This window comes from Penicillium mononematosum (assembly GCF_028829835.1).
Source record: "Penicillium mononematosum strain IBT 11891 chromosome Unknown utg000001l:1.0-4488741.0:1.0-4491989.0, whole genome shotgun sequence".
NCBI classification, from domain to species: domain Eukaryota; kingdom Fungi; phylum Ascomycota; class Eurotiomycetes; order Eurotiales; family Aspergillaceae; genus Penicillium; species Penicillium mononematosum.
Genome location: NW_026643271.1, coordinates 537,217 through 553,222, shown reverse-complemented (window position 1 = coordinate 553,222; position 16,006 = coordinate 537,217). Strand labels below are relative to the sequence as shown.

The 16,006-nt window shown below is 51.2% G+C and overlaps 9 protein-coding genes across 9 annotated transcripts; 5 read left to right on the top strand and 4 right to left on the bottom strand.

The window, feature by feature from the left end:
* Window positions 1-346: 346 nt before the first annotated feature.
* On the bottom strand, window positions 347-1,264 carry N7519_000188 (metallophosphatase domain-containing protein; the record flags this gene model as incomplete). Its single annotated transcript, XM_057286967.1, has 1 exon — window positions 347-1,264. The coding sequence occupies one exon, from the start codon at window positions 1,262-1,264 to the stop codon at window positions 347-349; it is 918 nt and encodes a 305-aa protein (XP_057153050.1).
* A 556-nt stretch (window positions 1,265-1,820) lies between these two features.
* On the top strand, window positions 1,821-2,295 carry N7519_000187 (mitotic-spindle organizing protein 1; the record flags this gene model as incomplete). The annotated part of the gene is made up of 3 exons (XM_057286966.1): window positions 1,821-1,907; window positions 2,053-2,130; window positions 2,230-2,295. 3 exons carry the CDS (start codon window positions 1,821-1,823, stop codon window positions 2,293-2,295), a joined length of 231 nt encoding a protein of 76 aa, XP_057153049.1.
* Window positions 2,296-2,707: 412 nt separating this feature from the next.
* Window positions 2,708-4,168, bottom strand: N7519_000186 (uncharacterized protein; the record flags this gene model as incomplete). The annotated part of the gene is made up of 5 exons (XM_057286965.1): window positions 2,708-3,102; window positions 3,156-3,422; window positions 3,477-3,719; window positions 3,779-4,088; window positions 4,148-4,168. The coding sequence occupies 5 exons, from the start codon at window positions 4,166-4,168 to the stop codon at window positions 2,708-2,710; spliced, it is 1,236 nt and encodes a 411-aa protein (XP_057153048.1).
* A 306-nt stretch (window positions 4,169-4,474) lies between these two features.
* On the top strand, window positions 4,475-6,614 carry N7519_000185 (putative ATP dependent RNA helicase; the record flags this gene model as incomplete). Its single annotated transcript, XM_057286964.1, has 4 exons — window positions 4,475-4,699; window positions 4,764-6,010; window positions 6,037-6,421; window positions 6,480-6,614. 4 exons carry the CDS (start codon window positions 4,475-4,477, stop codon window positions 6,612-6,614), a joined length of 1,992 nt encoding a protein of 663 aa, XP_057153047.1.
* Window positions 6,615-7,011: 397 nt separating this feature from the next.
* On the top strand, window positions 7,012-7,886 carry N7519_000184 (PITH domain-containing protein; the record flags this gene model as incomplete). The annotated part of the gene is made up of 3 exons (XM_057286963.1): window positions 7,012-7,141; window positions 7,198-7,309; window positions 7,466-7,886. The coding sequence occupies 3 exons, from the start codon at window positions 7,012-7,014 to the stop codon at window positions 7,884-7,886; spliced, it is 663 nt and encodes a 220-aa protein (XP_057153046.1).
* Window positions 7,887-8,251: 365 nt separating this feature from the next.
* On the bottom strand, window positions 8,252-9,156 carry N7519_000183 (ESCRT-III subunit protein VPS20; the record flags this gene model as incomplete). Its single annotated transcript, XM_057286962.1, has 3 exons — window positions 8,252-8,479; window positions 8,571-8,934; window positions 9,113-9,156. The coding sequence occupies 3 exons, from the start codon at window positions 9,154-9,156 to the stop codon at window positions 8,252-8,254; spliced, it is 636 nt and encodes a 211-aa protein (XP_057153045.1).
* A 163-nt stretch (window positions 9,157-9,319) lies between these two features.
* On the top strand, window positions 9,320-11,618 carry N7519_000182 (putative AAA family ATPase/60S ribosome export protein Rix7; the record flags this gene model as incomplete). The annotated part of the gene is made up of 3 exons (XM_057286961.1): window positions 9,320-9,373; window positions 9,422-9,661; window positions 9,729-11,618. 3 exons carry the CDS (start codon window positions 9,320-9,322, stop codon window positions 11,616-11,618), a joined length of 2,184 nt encoding a protein of 727 aa, XP_057153044.1.
* A 335-nt stretch (window positions 11,619-11,953) lies between these two features.
* erb1 (ribosome biogenesis protein ERB1) lies at window positions 11,954-14,260 on the bottom strand (the record flags this gene model as incomplete). Its single annotated transcript, XM_057286960.1, has 1 exon — window positions 11,954-14,260. One exon carries the CDS (start codon window positions 14,258-14,260, stop codon window positions 11,954-11,956), a length of 2,307 nt encoding a protein of 768 aa, XP_057153043.1.
* Window positions 14,261-14,717: 457 nt separating this feature from the next.
* N7519_000180 (Zn(II)2Cys6 transcription factor rglT) lies at window positions 14,718-15,830 on the top strand (the record flags this gene model as incomplete). Its single annotated transcript, XM_057286959.1, has 1 exon — window positions 14,718-15,830. One exon carries the CDS (start codon window positions 14,718-14,720, stop codon window positions 15,828-15,830), a length of 1,113 nt encoding a protein of 370 aa, XP_057153042.1.
* Between the last annotated feature and the right edge of the window lie 176 nt (window positions 15,831-16,006).

Genomic DNA, 16,006 nt, shown 5'->3' with positions numbered 1-16,006 from the left:
TTCTGCCGGGTCTGCCAGTCTAAAACTCCTAATGATTCAGCACTAACGGTTAACATATGAAAAGACCACCGGATAAGACTACCTGAGAAGACCATTAAGAAGACTACGCATAAGGGTTGTATTCTTGTGGTACTATATTTAAAAGGTAGGTATACGGAGGTCCCACTAGTTTCGTCCAATGAGAGCCATCTTAATCTATAAACTAGGAGTCGACAATATCTCAATTTCATGTACGCGTGCACGTACGAGAAGCAAATGTTTCATTCATTGGTAAATCGGTACATCACATGTCGAGTCACGTCTCATTCAGCCAAAGTAACGTGGGTACATAGTTGACCAGCCCAAATCAGATGACAACAGAGATCGGTTGGCGTTCAGGATCCCACAACCCCCCGTTAGTGCATGCATTTACAAGCACAGACTTGGCCTTGATATCAGGTCGGAAGAAGGACTGTACAAGCCCTTTGGCTACCATGAGAAGGTTGGAGAAGCCTCCACCCGCAGCCTCAATGCGCTCGACAGCCGCCTGAAGAGCATCATAGTACAGAAATTCACATCCGTGATGCTCACGAGAGCACCCGAAAACGTGCAGTCGAGGACGATCCATCCAGATGTGATTCAACAAATACGGGCAGCCTCTGAGAGTGTCGCGATGCGTGTATGGTGGTGTGTGGGTGATGAGAATGTCCATGTTGTCAGGGACTCGGTCCCAAATATTGTCAGAGTCAGAGTACTGAAAAGCCAAGGAAGGGACAGTCATCGGTGAATATGGACTTCCATAGATCCGGAGTTGGCGTCCGTTCCGAGCAGTCACGGTGACATGCTGGTGTTCCAGATAGATGATGTCGCCCCAGTATGCCCTCTCGCGATGTCCATGTCTCCAGCGACGACCTCCCTTCTTCATTTTATCGAGATACCGGTCAGCTCTACCCGCCACAGCAATCTTAATGGGATGAGGCTGGGCTTGTAGCCAGTTTAACGTGATTTGTAGCTCGGCAAGCGATCCATCTGATGTCAGATCGCCGGCATGGATCAGGATGTCGCCTGGGGGTATCTCTGGTCGCTGGTGGTAGGTGTTTGAGATGCAGACAACAGTGACAGGGCTCTTAGGTAATTTGGGGAGGTTGGTTGGTCGCCAGGCAGAGATCTTGCGGGCGAGGAAGAGACAAGGTTGATCACGGAATTGTTGCCAGGCCGATGGCTTCTTCGGTGGTACGAGGATGAATTTCGCATCGCTGCTGTATGTAGTTATTTCGAAAGACATGACGGTAGGCCTCGACAGCTGTGGATAATGATGCTTGTAAGAAATGAGAGTGAGAGAACAGTTGAAGTACGGTCTTCACGCTTGACTTGTTACCTTTGTTAACCAGATCTTTTCTCTGAACGCATACTCAACCTTTTAGTATGAATTGTCACTTACATATATCCCCATCCATATTTGTACATATATCAGATTATAAACCACTCGATGATATCTGTATTTACTTTTGCTTTACCTTTCCCAAATAGTTATTTATGTACTGCTCTTTTGTTTCCTCTTTGACAGATTACATATAAGTATATATATTGTAGGTGAATATCCACCAGTAATAAGAGCAATTGAAGCAAAATCTTTTATAAGCAAAGTGACACCCATAGAGAAATTCCCCTCTAATAAATACATATCAAAATATCAAAATACAACGTTGATGTATGGAGTACTCCGTATGATATACCGTTAAATGCATCTGCAGATGATTTGATCCGCAAAAGTCCCACACCCAACTCCAACACATAACCAAACCACTTTGACACTCCAACAACATATATCAGAATAAAAAATGCCCCCAAAAACCCAAGAGGCTGATGACAAGCGTCAAGCCGCCAGAGAAGTCATCGATATCCTTCAGGAGATCTCCGACCTGCTGGTGCGTGCTCACCCCAATACCTGGACATGATTCAGGATTCAGAATCCAGGACTAGAGACTCTCTAGTCCATGTCATCGTTTCTCTATTCTTTACAAACAAAACAAAGTTACTACCCAAAAAAAAAAAAACTGACATGTCGAACAGAACACAAACCTGGACCGGACAGAGCTGTCGCTTTGTGTGTCTCTCATTGAAAACGGGGTCAACCCCGATGCTTTGGCGGTACGCGTTTCCCCGCGAGATTGAGATCGGATCTCAATATAGCGCTCTACGCGTGTAATCCGGTGTTCAAAGTGCCTAGTAACTGACTCTGCTCTACAGACTGTCATCAAGGATCTGCGCAAGGAGACTGGTTCGAAGCGCGTAGGTAATGCTCACGTGGAGTAATCGCCTTGGGAGTCGACGTGGGTTTAAAGGAGACCTCAGTTACATGTTGCCAGATCGGCACACTAGACGAGTGTCTGTTGATTTGTTCTGGTTTTGGCGTTGAGGCCGTATAATTGTTACTGTACGGGGCCGGTCGAAGATATACCCTTTATGTTTTGTTGCTTTCCGATACAAATACAGATTCAATTTGGCTTGGGCTTATGGAGATATTGGAAAGGTTGCAGGACATATTGGGCTACTTCTACTAGGTATCGTAAATTCGGGGAGGTGGGTAGCGCATAACAAGGCACAGTAGAACGAGAGAGGAAATAGATATATGGGCTGGGAGGAAAGAGAGGAAAGGGAGAAAGGCAAGAAATGATTCGCGCGCAGATGACGGACGACACTGGGGATATTCAAATTCCAATCGCAATTATTTCGACTCGGGCTTGCTCGCGCCCTTGGTGTCCGGGCCCTTGGAGGAACCAACTTCATCGGACACTGACTCAACAGTAGCGTGCTTGAGCTGATCGCCTTCCGAGCTAGTGGTTTGCTCCTTAGTCTTAATCTCCTTCTCATCGTCGCTATCGCCCAGGCTGAATGGGTCGTTCTCCGCAACGGGAGAAGGCTCAACTGTGGACAATGGTTGCCACTTGCTCGACTTGCTGCCTGTTGAGCTGAGACGCTTGGATGGCGTGGAGGCATCGCAAGAGTTGTCAATCTCGGTGGGTGGTCCCTCCTGGAAAGAGACCCTGCGCCTGTCTGGCGAAGGAGACACGGAGGGTTTAAGGCTGGAGTGACCGGGGCGAGGGGGGCGAGGCGGGGGAGCTGTACGCAGTTAGCAAAATTCAATGATGCCAGACTTTAAGGTCGTTATTTACCTTCACCATCCCTCAACTCCAGAGCAGAGAAATCATCGCTGAGAACTTGGGGGTCTGCGTCATAGCGCTCACGATCTCCACTGCGACGGCCCATATCACCACTACGTCGGGGCCGGGCATGGGCGGTCTCTCTTTGATTCTGGCTAGGTTCCTCGTCCAAATCGTCTCCGTCAATTCTCTTCTTCAGGTTTGTTACCCATGAATTAACCTTATTCTGTGTCTCCAGGAAGCCCTTGCGGAGGTTCTCGCGGATCACAGGTAGATCATCTGTAGAACACCCAATTAGCACGAGCTCATTCGACAAGCCACTATAGCCCATACCATCAAAGAAGCTGTATTCCCTCTCTTCCGACTCTTCGCTTCCTCTAGGTCGCTGGTATCGGGGGTCGCTCTCCCAGCCCGGAGGCGGCGCACGACGTCCTGTCGCATTGTAGTGCTCGGATAGTTGACGTGCATACATCTCATCGGCTTCCAGTTGTCGCTGTGCAGCAGTGCTCTGTTGGGTTGGGCGCGGCGGTTTTGGCGGTGGTGTCATTTCCTCTTGAGCCTTGGGGTCGGTCATACCTGCAAGCCGAGGTCGGGGTCAGCTCATATTCATTTTATATAGTAGATTCTCTACGAACCAAGGAGGGCATTGAACGCCCGCTCGACATGCCAATTGCTTGCGGTCAAGACCGCTTTGACGACGCCAGGCTCGATGCTTGGAAATGCCTCCCTAAGGGTGTTCTCGGACTGTTCTCTCGGGCTCAGGGGCCGGGGCGGCTTTGGCGGGGCTGGCTCGGCGGCAGCTGGCTGAGGAGCGACAGGGGAGGAGGTAATAACTCCGGTCTCCTGGGGCTCGTCGTCAAAGTCCATCGGGCGCGCGGTAGTCGGTGACTCGGCTCGCGGGCTGGTAGGAGAATTAAGGGCACCCAAGGGCCTGCTGGGAGTGTTCTGTGTATGAACATGAGCCTCATGCGATAACAAGTGATCCCGTCGGAAAGCAAACATACCATCTTGTCCTCCTCTGACATGTTGAGGTATCTTTAGGACCTAACAAAGTATAGAAAGTGACTGAAGGGGAATTCACAAAAACAGTGTTGCCTGAGAATATCTGAGGGTAGAACATATCGGGGAAGCTCCAAGTGACGTGGGGGCGCACGTGATGGCGAGCTTTATACAGATCGCCCTGGATGTTTCTGCGAGAACTCCGACGATCACCAAGTTGCCAATCTGCGAAGTGTTTGGGTTTTCAGAATGGCCCAGACCCAATTGAGTTTCTTCTAACAACTGGAGTCAAATACTGCAGACTTCGTTCTCAGCTAAAAATTTGGTCTAAAATGGCTTCAGAACAGGAGCTCTCGACCTCTTTCATTCCAGCTCTGTATAAACCAGCTGCTTTACTGCCTATCGCACGTCACAAGAAGAACCTGCTCTATCTGGTTGAAAAGTACCCCGTCACTATCGTGGTGGGCCAAACAGGTAGTGGGAAAACAACCCAGCTTCCGCAGTACCTAGACCAAGCAGGATGGTGCGAGGATGGGAAGATCATTGCTGTTACACAGGTGAGCATTGATCCCATCATACTTGAAATATATTTGAATTCAGTAGTGACTAATTTTGTTTCAGCCCCGGCGGGTGGCTGCTACAACGGTTGCAACGCGAGTAGCCGAAGAGATGCGATGCAAAGTCGGCGAAGAGGTGGGCTACTCTATTCGATTTGAAGATTTGACATCTCCTGCCACAAGGATCAAATTCTTGACAGATGGCATGCTGCTCAGAGAAGCCCTGGTTGATCCTCTACTTTCGCGGTATTCAGTGATCATGGTTGATGAGGCACATGAGAGATCTCTCAGTACCGATGTGCTCCTTGGGACTCTAAAGAAGATCCGCAAGAAGCGCCCTGAACTTCGGATAATTGTTAGTAGCGCAACCCTCCAGGCAGAGGATTTCCTTCGTTTCTTTGCCGGCGAGGAGTACCAGCCTGAGGCAGAGCCGGAGGATTTGGGTGGAAGTGTTGGTCGGATCATCAGCCTGGAAGGACGAATGTATCCAGTCGACATGTTGTTCCTTGATTCTCCGGCAGAAGATTACATAGAGCGAGCAGTCAAGACCGTCTTTGATATCCATACCCAAGAACCAGAAGGCGACGTACTTCTCTTTTTGACTGGCCGGGAAGAGATCGACACAGCGATCCAGTTGATATCTGAAAGAGCGGCAACTCTCCATCCAAAGGCGCCCTCTCTGCTTCCGCTACCACTGTATGCTGGACTCACCACGGAACAGCAAATGTACGTCTTCGAGCCGACCCCAGAAAACACCCGAAAGGTCATCGTCTCGACCAACATTGCCGAGGCCTCGGTCACAATCGACGGGATTGTATATGTGATCGATTCCGGCTTCGCCAAGCTCAGGGCATACAATCCCAATACTGGGATTGATACATTGACTGCAGTGCCAATATCAAAAGCATCCGCCACCCAGCGAGCTGGCCGCGCTGGAAGAACGAAGCCAGGGAAATGTTTCCGTCTGTACACGCAACAAGCATTCGAGCAGATGCCCGAAGCAACGGTACCTGAAATCCAGCGGTCAAATCTCGCACCGGTCATTATGCAGCTTAAAGCACTGGGAATCGACAACATTGTCCGGTTCGACTTCTTGACACCTCCGCCGGCAGAACTCATCATTCGTGCACTGGAGCTCTTGTCGTCTCTCGGTGCGGTTGACGACTATGCCAAACTGACGAAACCGCTTGGAATGCGGATGGCAGAAATCGCTCTGGATCCTATGATGGCCAAAGTCCTTCTCGTCGCGCCATCTTTCAACTGTCTAAGTGAAATCCTCACAATTGCGGCCATGGTCAACCTCCAGGGACGGTGTGGGTTCAGCACGCTGGAGACAGAAGATCTGCCGAGAGCCACCGACGAAAGTTCGCCGTTGAAGAGGGCGATCATTTGACGTACTTGAACGTGTACCAGGCCTTTGTCACCAAAGGGAAAAAAGACTCAAAATGGTGTCGCGATAACCTCTTGAATTATCGAGCCTTGCTTCGCGCAGTGAGCATCCGAGGCCAGTTAAAACGGTACCTAGAACGCTTTGGCATTCAAGTCGACGAGACACTTTCATCCCGTCATGGCGCAGCCGATTTGAGCAAGCAGCCGGAGCAGATTCGGCGATGTCTTACAACAGGCTATTTTGCTCACGCGGCAAAGATGCAGCCGGATGGAACTTTTAAGACTGTCAGCGGTGGTCTGACTCTTCATGCTCACCCTACTTCGTTGATGTTTGTAAGTGTTCATGGATGTGTGACAGAAGTACATGTTTGGTTTACTGACTTAAATATAGAACAGAAAAGCCGATTGGGTCATATTCCATGAAATCATGCAAGCGGGTGAAAAGACTTATATCCGCGATGTCACTAAGATCGAGAAGAGCTATCTGCTGGAGTATGCTCCGGATTATTACCGAGTGAGGCAGTAATAACATCTGAAATTCGAGAGAGGAGGACTATGTACAATAATACCCAGGCGTTTGAGGCTGTGGAATCGGGATATACATATCTAGAACAGTTGTATGTAGTATGTTGATTGCATTTTATAGATCGAGGGAAACCCCTAGGTAAAAGCGACAGAGACAATTTAGGTCATCGTGCAGTGATATATTTAGATATATTCAGATATAGTATCTGAATTGGAAAGTTAGAAATACAAGAGAATAACTCCTAACATTACAATCTCTTGCTACTCCTGACTACCACAATATCTCAAATCTCCGAACTAAGACGTCACGGGAGTGGAGAGCTTCCCACCTTTCAACTTCAAATCTCCAAATCTTTTGTCTTATCCACATCTTGTATCAAATTTACATATCTTTTACAATGTCAGGACATCATCATGATCATGGCCACTGCCACGGCGAAGATCACGACCATACCAACGATATCACTCCGGCCATCCAATCCCTCCTTTACTCTCAGATCAACTTCGACCTGATCACAACTCTGAATGGTACGAGACCTGTTATCATTAAGCAAGTATTGGCGACAAATTCTGATTTTCGACAGAGACAACCCCAAACTCTGGCGCATCCGTCGTCCGGAAAACCTGGGCCGAGCGACTAAACGACAAGCCCGAGCTCGAGAGCGATGCAGACGAACAGCTGCTCATGACCATACCGTGAGTCTTACTCATTCTACACCATTACATATGTATCCCACAAGTTCTAGTGGTTGCTCACCCCCTGGCAACGCGTCATAAAAAATCCCAAATAACCCCGCCAATATTACCCCTCACCGTTATCGCCCCCAAAACTAACAGCTTCGAAAAACACAGCTTCAACGGCCAAGTCAACGTCCACTCCCTCCTCCTGTACACAGCCCCTACAAACTCCGCCCCAAGGACAGTAAAGCTGTTCAAGAACCGCGACGATTTGGATTTCTCAACTGCATCGGAGCTGCACCCAGCTCAAACTATCGAGGTCCCGCAGCCTGTACCCGGCGCCGATGTCTTTGAACTGCCGTTGAATCGTGCCCATTGGAATGCGACTACCTCTGTCACACTGTTCTTCGAGGACAATTGGAGTGACGGCGAGGAGGATGTTACCAAGGTTGGGTATGTAGGCTTCAAGGGGCAGTTTATGAAGTTAACCCGGGAGCCGGTTAATTTCCTCTATGAGGCTGCGGCGAACCCCCAGGATCATGTTTCTATTCCTGGTGTTAACGATATTGGTGGCAGGATTATGCCTGGGCAATAGATGGGGTTCGTTGCGAGGTTTCTTTCTAAGGGATGTATTTTGGGGTTGACAGGTCAGTCGTGATGAATTAACGAATACCATTCTACTGCTATGTATTTCTACATTATTTTATTGATTTGTTGTGTGGTCTCCATTCTAGTCAAGGAAGCTCTTATCTTGAGGATCATTTGTAAAACCTCGGACTGAGGATGTTATAATCTATAGACCATGAATTTTACAAGCAATAGAATCAATCGCAACGCCATAGGTACATGAAATCTAGCAATGTAGCCAACAAAAACAAACAAGCCTCAACGCCACAAAATGCCTGGATCAATATAATGCAATGCTTGGTGCTGTGCAATGAGGACGCAACATGTCTCCCCCTAGGAAGCAGGTAAAACCGTCCGAGTCTCTGCCTTTGCCTTGGTCCTTTGGGTTGACTCCGGCACCGGCTCTTCAACAGGCAGATCAGCAGTAGGCGGACTCGGCAGTACGACATCATCAGGCAGGATTTCAGGCCCAGCAAGTTCCCGCTGCAGAGCCTCCAGCTCATCCTCGACCTCATCCTCATCTTGGTTCGTCAAATGTCCCGCCAGCATCTGACTCACCTCCTATAACGACCGTCAGCAAAACCGAGCCCCAATCATAACCCAAGTCCCAACATCCTGTACAAGAGCATGAGACAAAAAACGAGGGACATACCTCCTGATAAGCTCTCGCATCCTCGGTCTCCCCCATCAATCTCTCAACACCCTCAATGCCACCCATCTCCTTATTAATAGTCTGCAGCACCTTCGTCCCCTGCTGCAACCCAAACAGCACGTCCTTCTGCACAAGCGCGAACTCCACCTGCCCAGTTAACTGCTCTAGCTGCGCAAGCTGCCCATCTGTCTTTGCAAGGAGTGATTCCTGGTATTTCTTGCGTCGGAGGGCGAGCAGTGCTCGCCGGCGATCATCGCGCGCGAGACATTCCTTGGCGATTTCCGTTTCGCGGTCTGTGAGGACGGTTATTCGTCGCTGATATTGGTGTAGTCTGTCGCGTTGGTTTTTGAGGTCAAGGATTGCCCTGAAGATATCACCGGTCGTTTATTAGCTGGAATCATACTATTGTTGTTCGTTGAATGGGCATCCTGGGTGGGGATGAGGGGGGTCTCGTGAGGAGAACAGTAGTATGCTCTGACAGACGGGATTGAGGATGGGTTGTGGATATTGTATGTATACAATATACAGCAGTCTGTACTCACCGATCCTGGGCAGAGATCTTCTGCGAGCTACTCGAATTTCCCATGTTGTCGAAGTGAAGAACGAACTTCCATAGATGGCCTAGACATGAATGACGTTATGTAACGGACCTGTAATTACGGTGTAATTTTCAGCCGATCTTTCAAAAGTTCCAATCTCCGAAATTTAATTTCGGCCTTTTCTTTTTCTTTGCAGAACCATATCAAATTATGCCTGCCAGGAAGGGAGGCAGGCCGACCCTCAGTCAGGGTCTGGACCGTGAGGTGTGTTTTCCAAATTGAGTCTTGTTGACTATGACTAACTCCCAACAGGTCTACCAGATCGTGCGCAAGATCATTGACGACCAGCCCGAGAATGGGCGCATCCGACTATCGGTCCCTGCGATTTATGACACAATTAAGAAATCCAACTCGAGCTTGAACCGGAAACCGAAGAGACTCATTGAAGACAGTCTTGAGCGGGTGTTGGAGGTTGTCAAAGCTGATATGGGTGAAGAGGATGAGGATTCCATGGAGGGGGACTTTGAGGGACTCGAGGAGCCTGCTGCGACGGTATGTTATGCGCTGCGCCTATTTTGCCCGAATGGGACGGAAATTCTAATTTAAATTGCCATATCAGGAACCCAATGGAATGAACCAGAGCGTCGTCGGCTCGTGGGCAACAACGAAGGCCAAAAAGACCGAATCCACTGCTAGCACCCCAGCACCCACCTCTTCCAAGAGAAGAACGCATGGCGGAGAATCTGCGTCTAAACGACGCAAAGCTGAGCCCGCCGATCGTTCACCACCAACACATGTCAGTCTCGCCGATTTGGGTGGACTGGATGATGTTGTTCAGGAACTTGGGGACTTGGTTATTCTACCCATGACCCGGCCGCAGGTCTATCTATCCTCAAACGTGCAGCCGCCGCGCGGAGTATTGCTGCATGGTCCGCCTGGTTGCGGTAAGACGTTGATTGCAAACGCCTTTGCAGCGGAGCTGGGTGTGCCCTTCATCTCAATCTCTGCACCGTCGGTCGTGTCAGGAATGTCGGGTGAGTCTGAGAAAGCCCTGCGCGAGTACTTCGAAGAGGCGAAACGTCTTGCTCCCTGTCTCATCTTCATCGACGAGATCGATGCGATTACGCCGAAGCGCGAGAGCGCTCAGAGGGAAATGGAGAAGCGGATTGTCGCCCAGCTCCTGACCTGCATGGATGAGATTGCCCTTGAAAAGACAGATGGCAAACCCGTTATCGTGCTGGCAGCAACCAACCGCCCAGACAGCCTCGATGCTGCTCTGCGCCGCGGTGGCCGTTTTGACAAAGAAATCAACATGACCGTGCCCTCAGAGCCAGTTAGAGAACAGATCCTACGCGCACTCACCCGCAAAATGCGCCTGGCAGACGATATTGACCTCAAGACGCTCGCCAAACGAACCCCCGGCTTCGTGGGCGCCGATCTTAACGACCTCGTATCGACCGCCGGATCAGCCGCTATCAAGCGGTACCTCGCGATCCTGAAGTCGAACAGCGGCGAAGAAATGGAGATGGAAATCGAAGGCGAAGACGATATCAGCCCGCGAGTCCGCGAACTCCGCCGTCTCATCAACCACGCCAAGGAAACTCCTATCGGCGATGAAGCAGAAGTCGTCCTCGTCTCCAACGCAGACTTCTTCACAGCCCTCCCCAAGATCCAACCCTCCTCTAAGCGCGAAGGCTTCGCCACAATCCCCGACACAACCTGGGCCGACATCGGTGCCCTCGGTGGCATCCGCGACGAGCTCGTCACCGCCATCGTTGAGCCTATCAAGAACCCCGATATCTATGCCAACGTCGGCATCACCGCGCCGACTGGCGTCCTCCTCTGGGGCCCGCCCGGTTGCGGTAAAACCCTCCTCGCAAAGGCGGTTGCCAACGAATCCCGCGCAAACTTCATCAGCGTGAAGGGCCCCGAATTGCTGAACAAATTCGTCGGTGAGTCTGAGCGCGCTGTTCGCCAGGTCTTTGTCCGCGCCCGCTCCTCCGTGCCCTGTGTTATCTTCTTCGATGAGCTTGACGCTCTCGTGCCCCGCCGTGACGATACACTCTCCGAGGCCTCCGCCCGTGTTGTCAACACACTCCTCACAGAGCTTGATGGCCTCGGCAGTAGTCGCCAGGGTATCTATGTTATCGCTGCGACTAATCGGCCTGATATTATTGATCCAGCTATGCTGCGTCCTGGTCGTCTCGAGACCCTTCTCTTTGTGAACCTCCCCACGCCGCTCGAGCGTGTCGAGATCTTGCAGACTCTTGTCCGTAAACTGGCTATTGAGTTTAGTGAAGATCTGCGCAAACTCGCTGAGGAGTGTGAGGGCTTCAGTGGTGCTGATTTGGGCAGTCTGTTGCGTCGTGCTGGTTACTCTGCTATCAAGCGTCGCGATAGTATCAAGCTCGTTGACTTTGTTGCTGCTAAGTCCTTTATTCGGCCTAGCGTTACGGACTTGAGGAAGTACGAGAAGCTCAGGAGGGATTGGAGTGGTGGTGTGGTCTGAGTTTGGGGTTGGTTTGTATATGTACTTCTCTTCGGATATCCGTCTATACATTTTAGATGTAGGGTTTTCTTTTTTTCTCCCATTTTTTCTTGCTTGGGATCGTGGACATATAGATACCTTGAACATTCGGCTATTTGATCGAACATCGAATCATTCCTACATGCCCTCGACTACTACGCAAGATCTACTCTGATATGATACGAAGTAGAAAACCTTGTGTTAAGAAACAACTTTTTATAGAATAACTATACAAAGGGAAGATTATGCACAAAAAGAAAATAAATAGAGAAAAACGCCCAAAAGTGTGTCAGACATCATGCAACGGCATCTCAAGATTACATCCACAAGCGACAAGTTCCATCGGCACCAGCACTGACAGCCCACGCTTCGCGTGGGTGCCAGTCGATATCCAAGACACCCAGCTCGCCAGTAATCTTGTGGCCCTTGAGAACCTTGAGCGGCACAATGGTAGCATTGCTGAGCATATCTCCAGTAACGCTGCCGTGGAAGATCTGCAGTGATCCATCGTCGGAGGCATCCGCGAAGAGCGGGTAGCGGCCGCTGGGGTGGAACTTGACGGCGCGGATAGCCTTGCGGTGGTAGCGGAGGGTCTTGTAGGGCCGCTGGGAGAGGTCGAGATCGTGCCACAGCAGACGACGATCGTACGAACCGACGATGATGTTGTCGCCGCCGGACGCGCTCGAAGAAGTTGGGTGGATGTCGAAGGACGAGATCCAGCGTGCACCGGGCTGCAAGATCTTGACGAGGAGCTGGCGCGAGAGATCGTAGGCGCGGATTGAGCGCTGATTGGCGACGAACAGGATGGGTTTCGAGGGGTGGAAGTGGGCGGTCTGGGGGGGACCACCGCCCTTAAGGCGGCGTCGGAAGGGGAATTGCGTCAGGTGCTTGCTGACTGTGTGGATGGAGATTGCGACGGAGGCGGGTGTCGACGCGCCCGAGCACACTGTCACAAAGTAGTCGCCGCGGCGGTGCCAGGAGATCGTCTTGGGCACGTAGCGGAGGGGAATAACGACGCACACACCAGCGTCCACAAGAGCGGCCTCGGGACGGATCCAGGTCGGGGGCGCGTTCTTCTTGCCATCCTCTGAGGCACTGGGGGCAGGCCGAGAGGCGGCGAAACCCCAGCCTGCGTCGAGGAGATCCAGACTGGCCTTCTCGATTTCGGGGTCGACGATGGGAGGCACGGCCAGGAAGATGTCGTCTCCTGCGGTGGCAGCGAGGACGACGGCGTCCTTGCCCGGACGCCAGCGGACAGTGTTGACCGCTTCGTCATCGCTGAGTTTTGCGCTCCACAACTGGCGGCCCGTGAGGAGTTCCCAGACACGAACGGTACCGTCGTCGCCACCAGTGGCTAGCCAGATTCCAGTTGGGTCCACATTAACGGAGCGCACACGGCCCTTGTGTCCGCGGAAGACTGTGGCACAAGCAGTGGGGAAAGGCTTGAGCTCCTCAGGGCTGGGAAGCTTGGGCAAGAGACTCTCGGGGTCGATGTTCAGCTTGCTACGGCGAACACGCGGAGCAAGGTAGAGATCCAAGCAACGTTCGAACTTCTCCTGGACGAAGTTATCGTATCCAGGAACTTTGCGTAGGGAGCCGAAGTCGTTGGGTAGGAAACCCTTCTCACGATCCTCGGGATCTGTCTGTTCCCATGCCTTACGTTCCTTGCTATCGGGAAGGTACTCGGGAGGTGGGTGGTAACTCTCCTCATAACCAGGGGGTGGAAGCTTGGGCGCCGGGATGTGCATGACGTGGTCAGGTCGCTCAACTTCGTCAGCCCACAGGTCGTAGTTGATGAGTTCCTCCTCCTTGTCTTCCCTTTCCTCTGGCGCCTTGTAAGGAAGAATGCGGCCCTCGCGAATGGCCTTCACAAGCTTCATTACACGCTTCTGCTCGTGCTTGGATGGCACGAAACGGCGCTTGGGCTCGGGAGCGGCGCTCAATGGCATGATCTCCTTTTCGCTGCTAAACCATTCCACCAAAGGCTCATATGGGTCGTAGCCCTCTGAGGGAACCTCGTTCATCTGCACCTTGCGGAGCAACTCCAATTCCTCCTGGCTGAGATTCAGAGGCTTGCCAGTCTTGGGGTCAGTCAGACCGGTCCAGCCCTTGGGAATTTCAATGCTATCCAACAATGCATCCAGAGCCTCGCCCTTGGCAGGACGCATAATCTTCTTTCCGTTGATGTCGTAACCAATATGGGGATATTCGTCGTAGAACTTCAGCGGGATGTCGCCAATGGTGTTGGCATTTTCATCCACCTCGGAGAGTTCAGAGTTGTCGTCCGGGTGAATTTCATCCCAGAGGTAGCGATCATTTCCGTTGGCGTCCTTCACAACGCGGAAGTTGGGTTCACCGGCAGTTGGCTTAACTTCCTCTGTATCGGAGGGGATCTCGTCGCTGTCCAATTCCTCCTCTCCATCTTCCGAGTCGCTAAAGTCGTCGACTAGCTCGACTTCCGAGTCGCTCTCATCGTCCTCGCTGTCCGAAAGATCCTTGGAATTGTCCGACAAGGCTCCATCGAGGTTGCCTTTGCTCAATTCGTCACCGGAAAAGACACCAGCTTCCTCCTCAACATCGCGAGTAACAGCCTTGCGCTTCTTAGAAGCTGCCTTGGGGTTCATGATGCCGTTTAGCGGATGTTGTCTTATTGCTGTAGATCCATGGATTTTTTTTTGGGATAATTTCTCGCGGCGCTCACCGCTCACCGCCCACATGACCGCCCCCATCTTATCGGGCCTATCTACGACTTGACTATGGAATGTTTTAAGTGTTTTCTAACTATTGAAGGGCTCTTCTGATCGAGATCCACTCGATTTTCTGAATCATTGTCAAGCAATGTCACTCCTGCATGAGTATGAAGAGGGGCTCCCTTTGCCTATTACGAATGGTTTGTCGGAGCCAAAAAGACATGCAGCATGCGACGAGTGTAGTAAGTTTCACAGGCCGATGTAACGCAACTCTCACTGACCAGTCTAATACTCGACAGGAAAGCGGAAGCTCAAATGCTCCGGGGAACTGACAGGCTGTTTACGATGTACCAAACAGTCACTCTCTTGCAACTATTCTATACAAAAGCAGATGGGTCGGCCACCCAAGAAAAGGACGCGGACAGATGATGAGGGGATCGACTTCCCAGCGCTATCTGGAGCTGAAATCTGGCCCAGTCCAGAAGATTTGCAACAATCTTCGTTAAGCATGGACACAGTCACCTTGACAGACGCCGATCATCTTTGTCCGCAGATATTCTGGCGGCCTGGCACGAACATGAATTTGCCACAGTCCCAGCCTTCAGATCTCTCCCAGCCCGCAGATCTATTGTCAGGTTATGAAGACCACAACCATGCCTGGAGGCCAGACCGCCTGAAACAGCCAAACCTTCCTGTTCCTGCATCATCTTCCCCTTGGCCTGATTTCTCGGCCATCTCCGAAGCCACAGCCATGCCAATGCCATTCCCCAACCCTCCAGCTTTCCCTTCCATGCACTCCCTCCCGCTGTCTCCTGCCACCTCTATATCCTCCGATTCCACAACGTCTGGGTGTCCGTGTTTATCGTACCTTTACCTATCCCTCAGCCATATGACATCAATCTCCTCCTTCCCCGTCAACTCTCACACTCTATGCTCGCTATATATTGCTGCACGAACAGCACGGGATGTGATCCGCTGCCAAGTTTGTCCCAAGGTCTTTTCAACAGGCCTTCAAAATATCATGTTCATAGGGACTCTATTAACAGTCACCGCGGACGCGTGGCTGCGCGTCTTGCGAGCCGACGCTGTTGAACTGGGGACGCAGTCTGCGCTTCCACAATACGTGTCTGAGGCACTCCAAAGCCCTGACCCAGCACAATACTGGAAATCATGGCTCCACCAAGTTGTTCGTCGCGCTGTCATTGGTGGTCCCGTTGAGCCAAGTGCTATGATTGCTTGCTCCGAGCAGCCAGATCTGCTGTCCATGATTATTGAAATCGAGAATCGGCAACGCCGCTTCCATGAACCTGGAAAACATCCACTTGGAGAGCCAACGTCTATGTCGGACTCGGCCCAGTCACAGGATGAGGATGATCATGGCGAAAAGAAGTTTTTATGCCTTCGTGTGGTTGGAAGTGCCAGAGATGTGATCGCCAGATTCAACTTTGATCCTTCAGAATATCCCGAGGGCGTTTCGCCTGTCACTGCGGATACTGGAGCATAACACGCATGAGAAAAAACAGGTTGGTTGGTTACAGCTTGGGTTCGGCGGTCTGGTTTTTGCAGTTTGAACATGTCCGAGACTATGTGGAGTTATTGTTATATACCATTTGGCCTCTACTATACAAGTATACACTGTTTCGCTGGTACGAAGCTAGGTTGATATGTCATTGACCATTT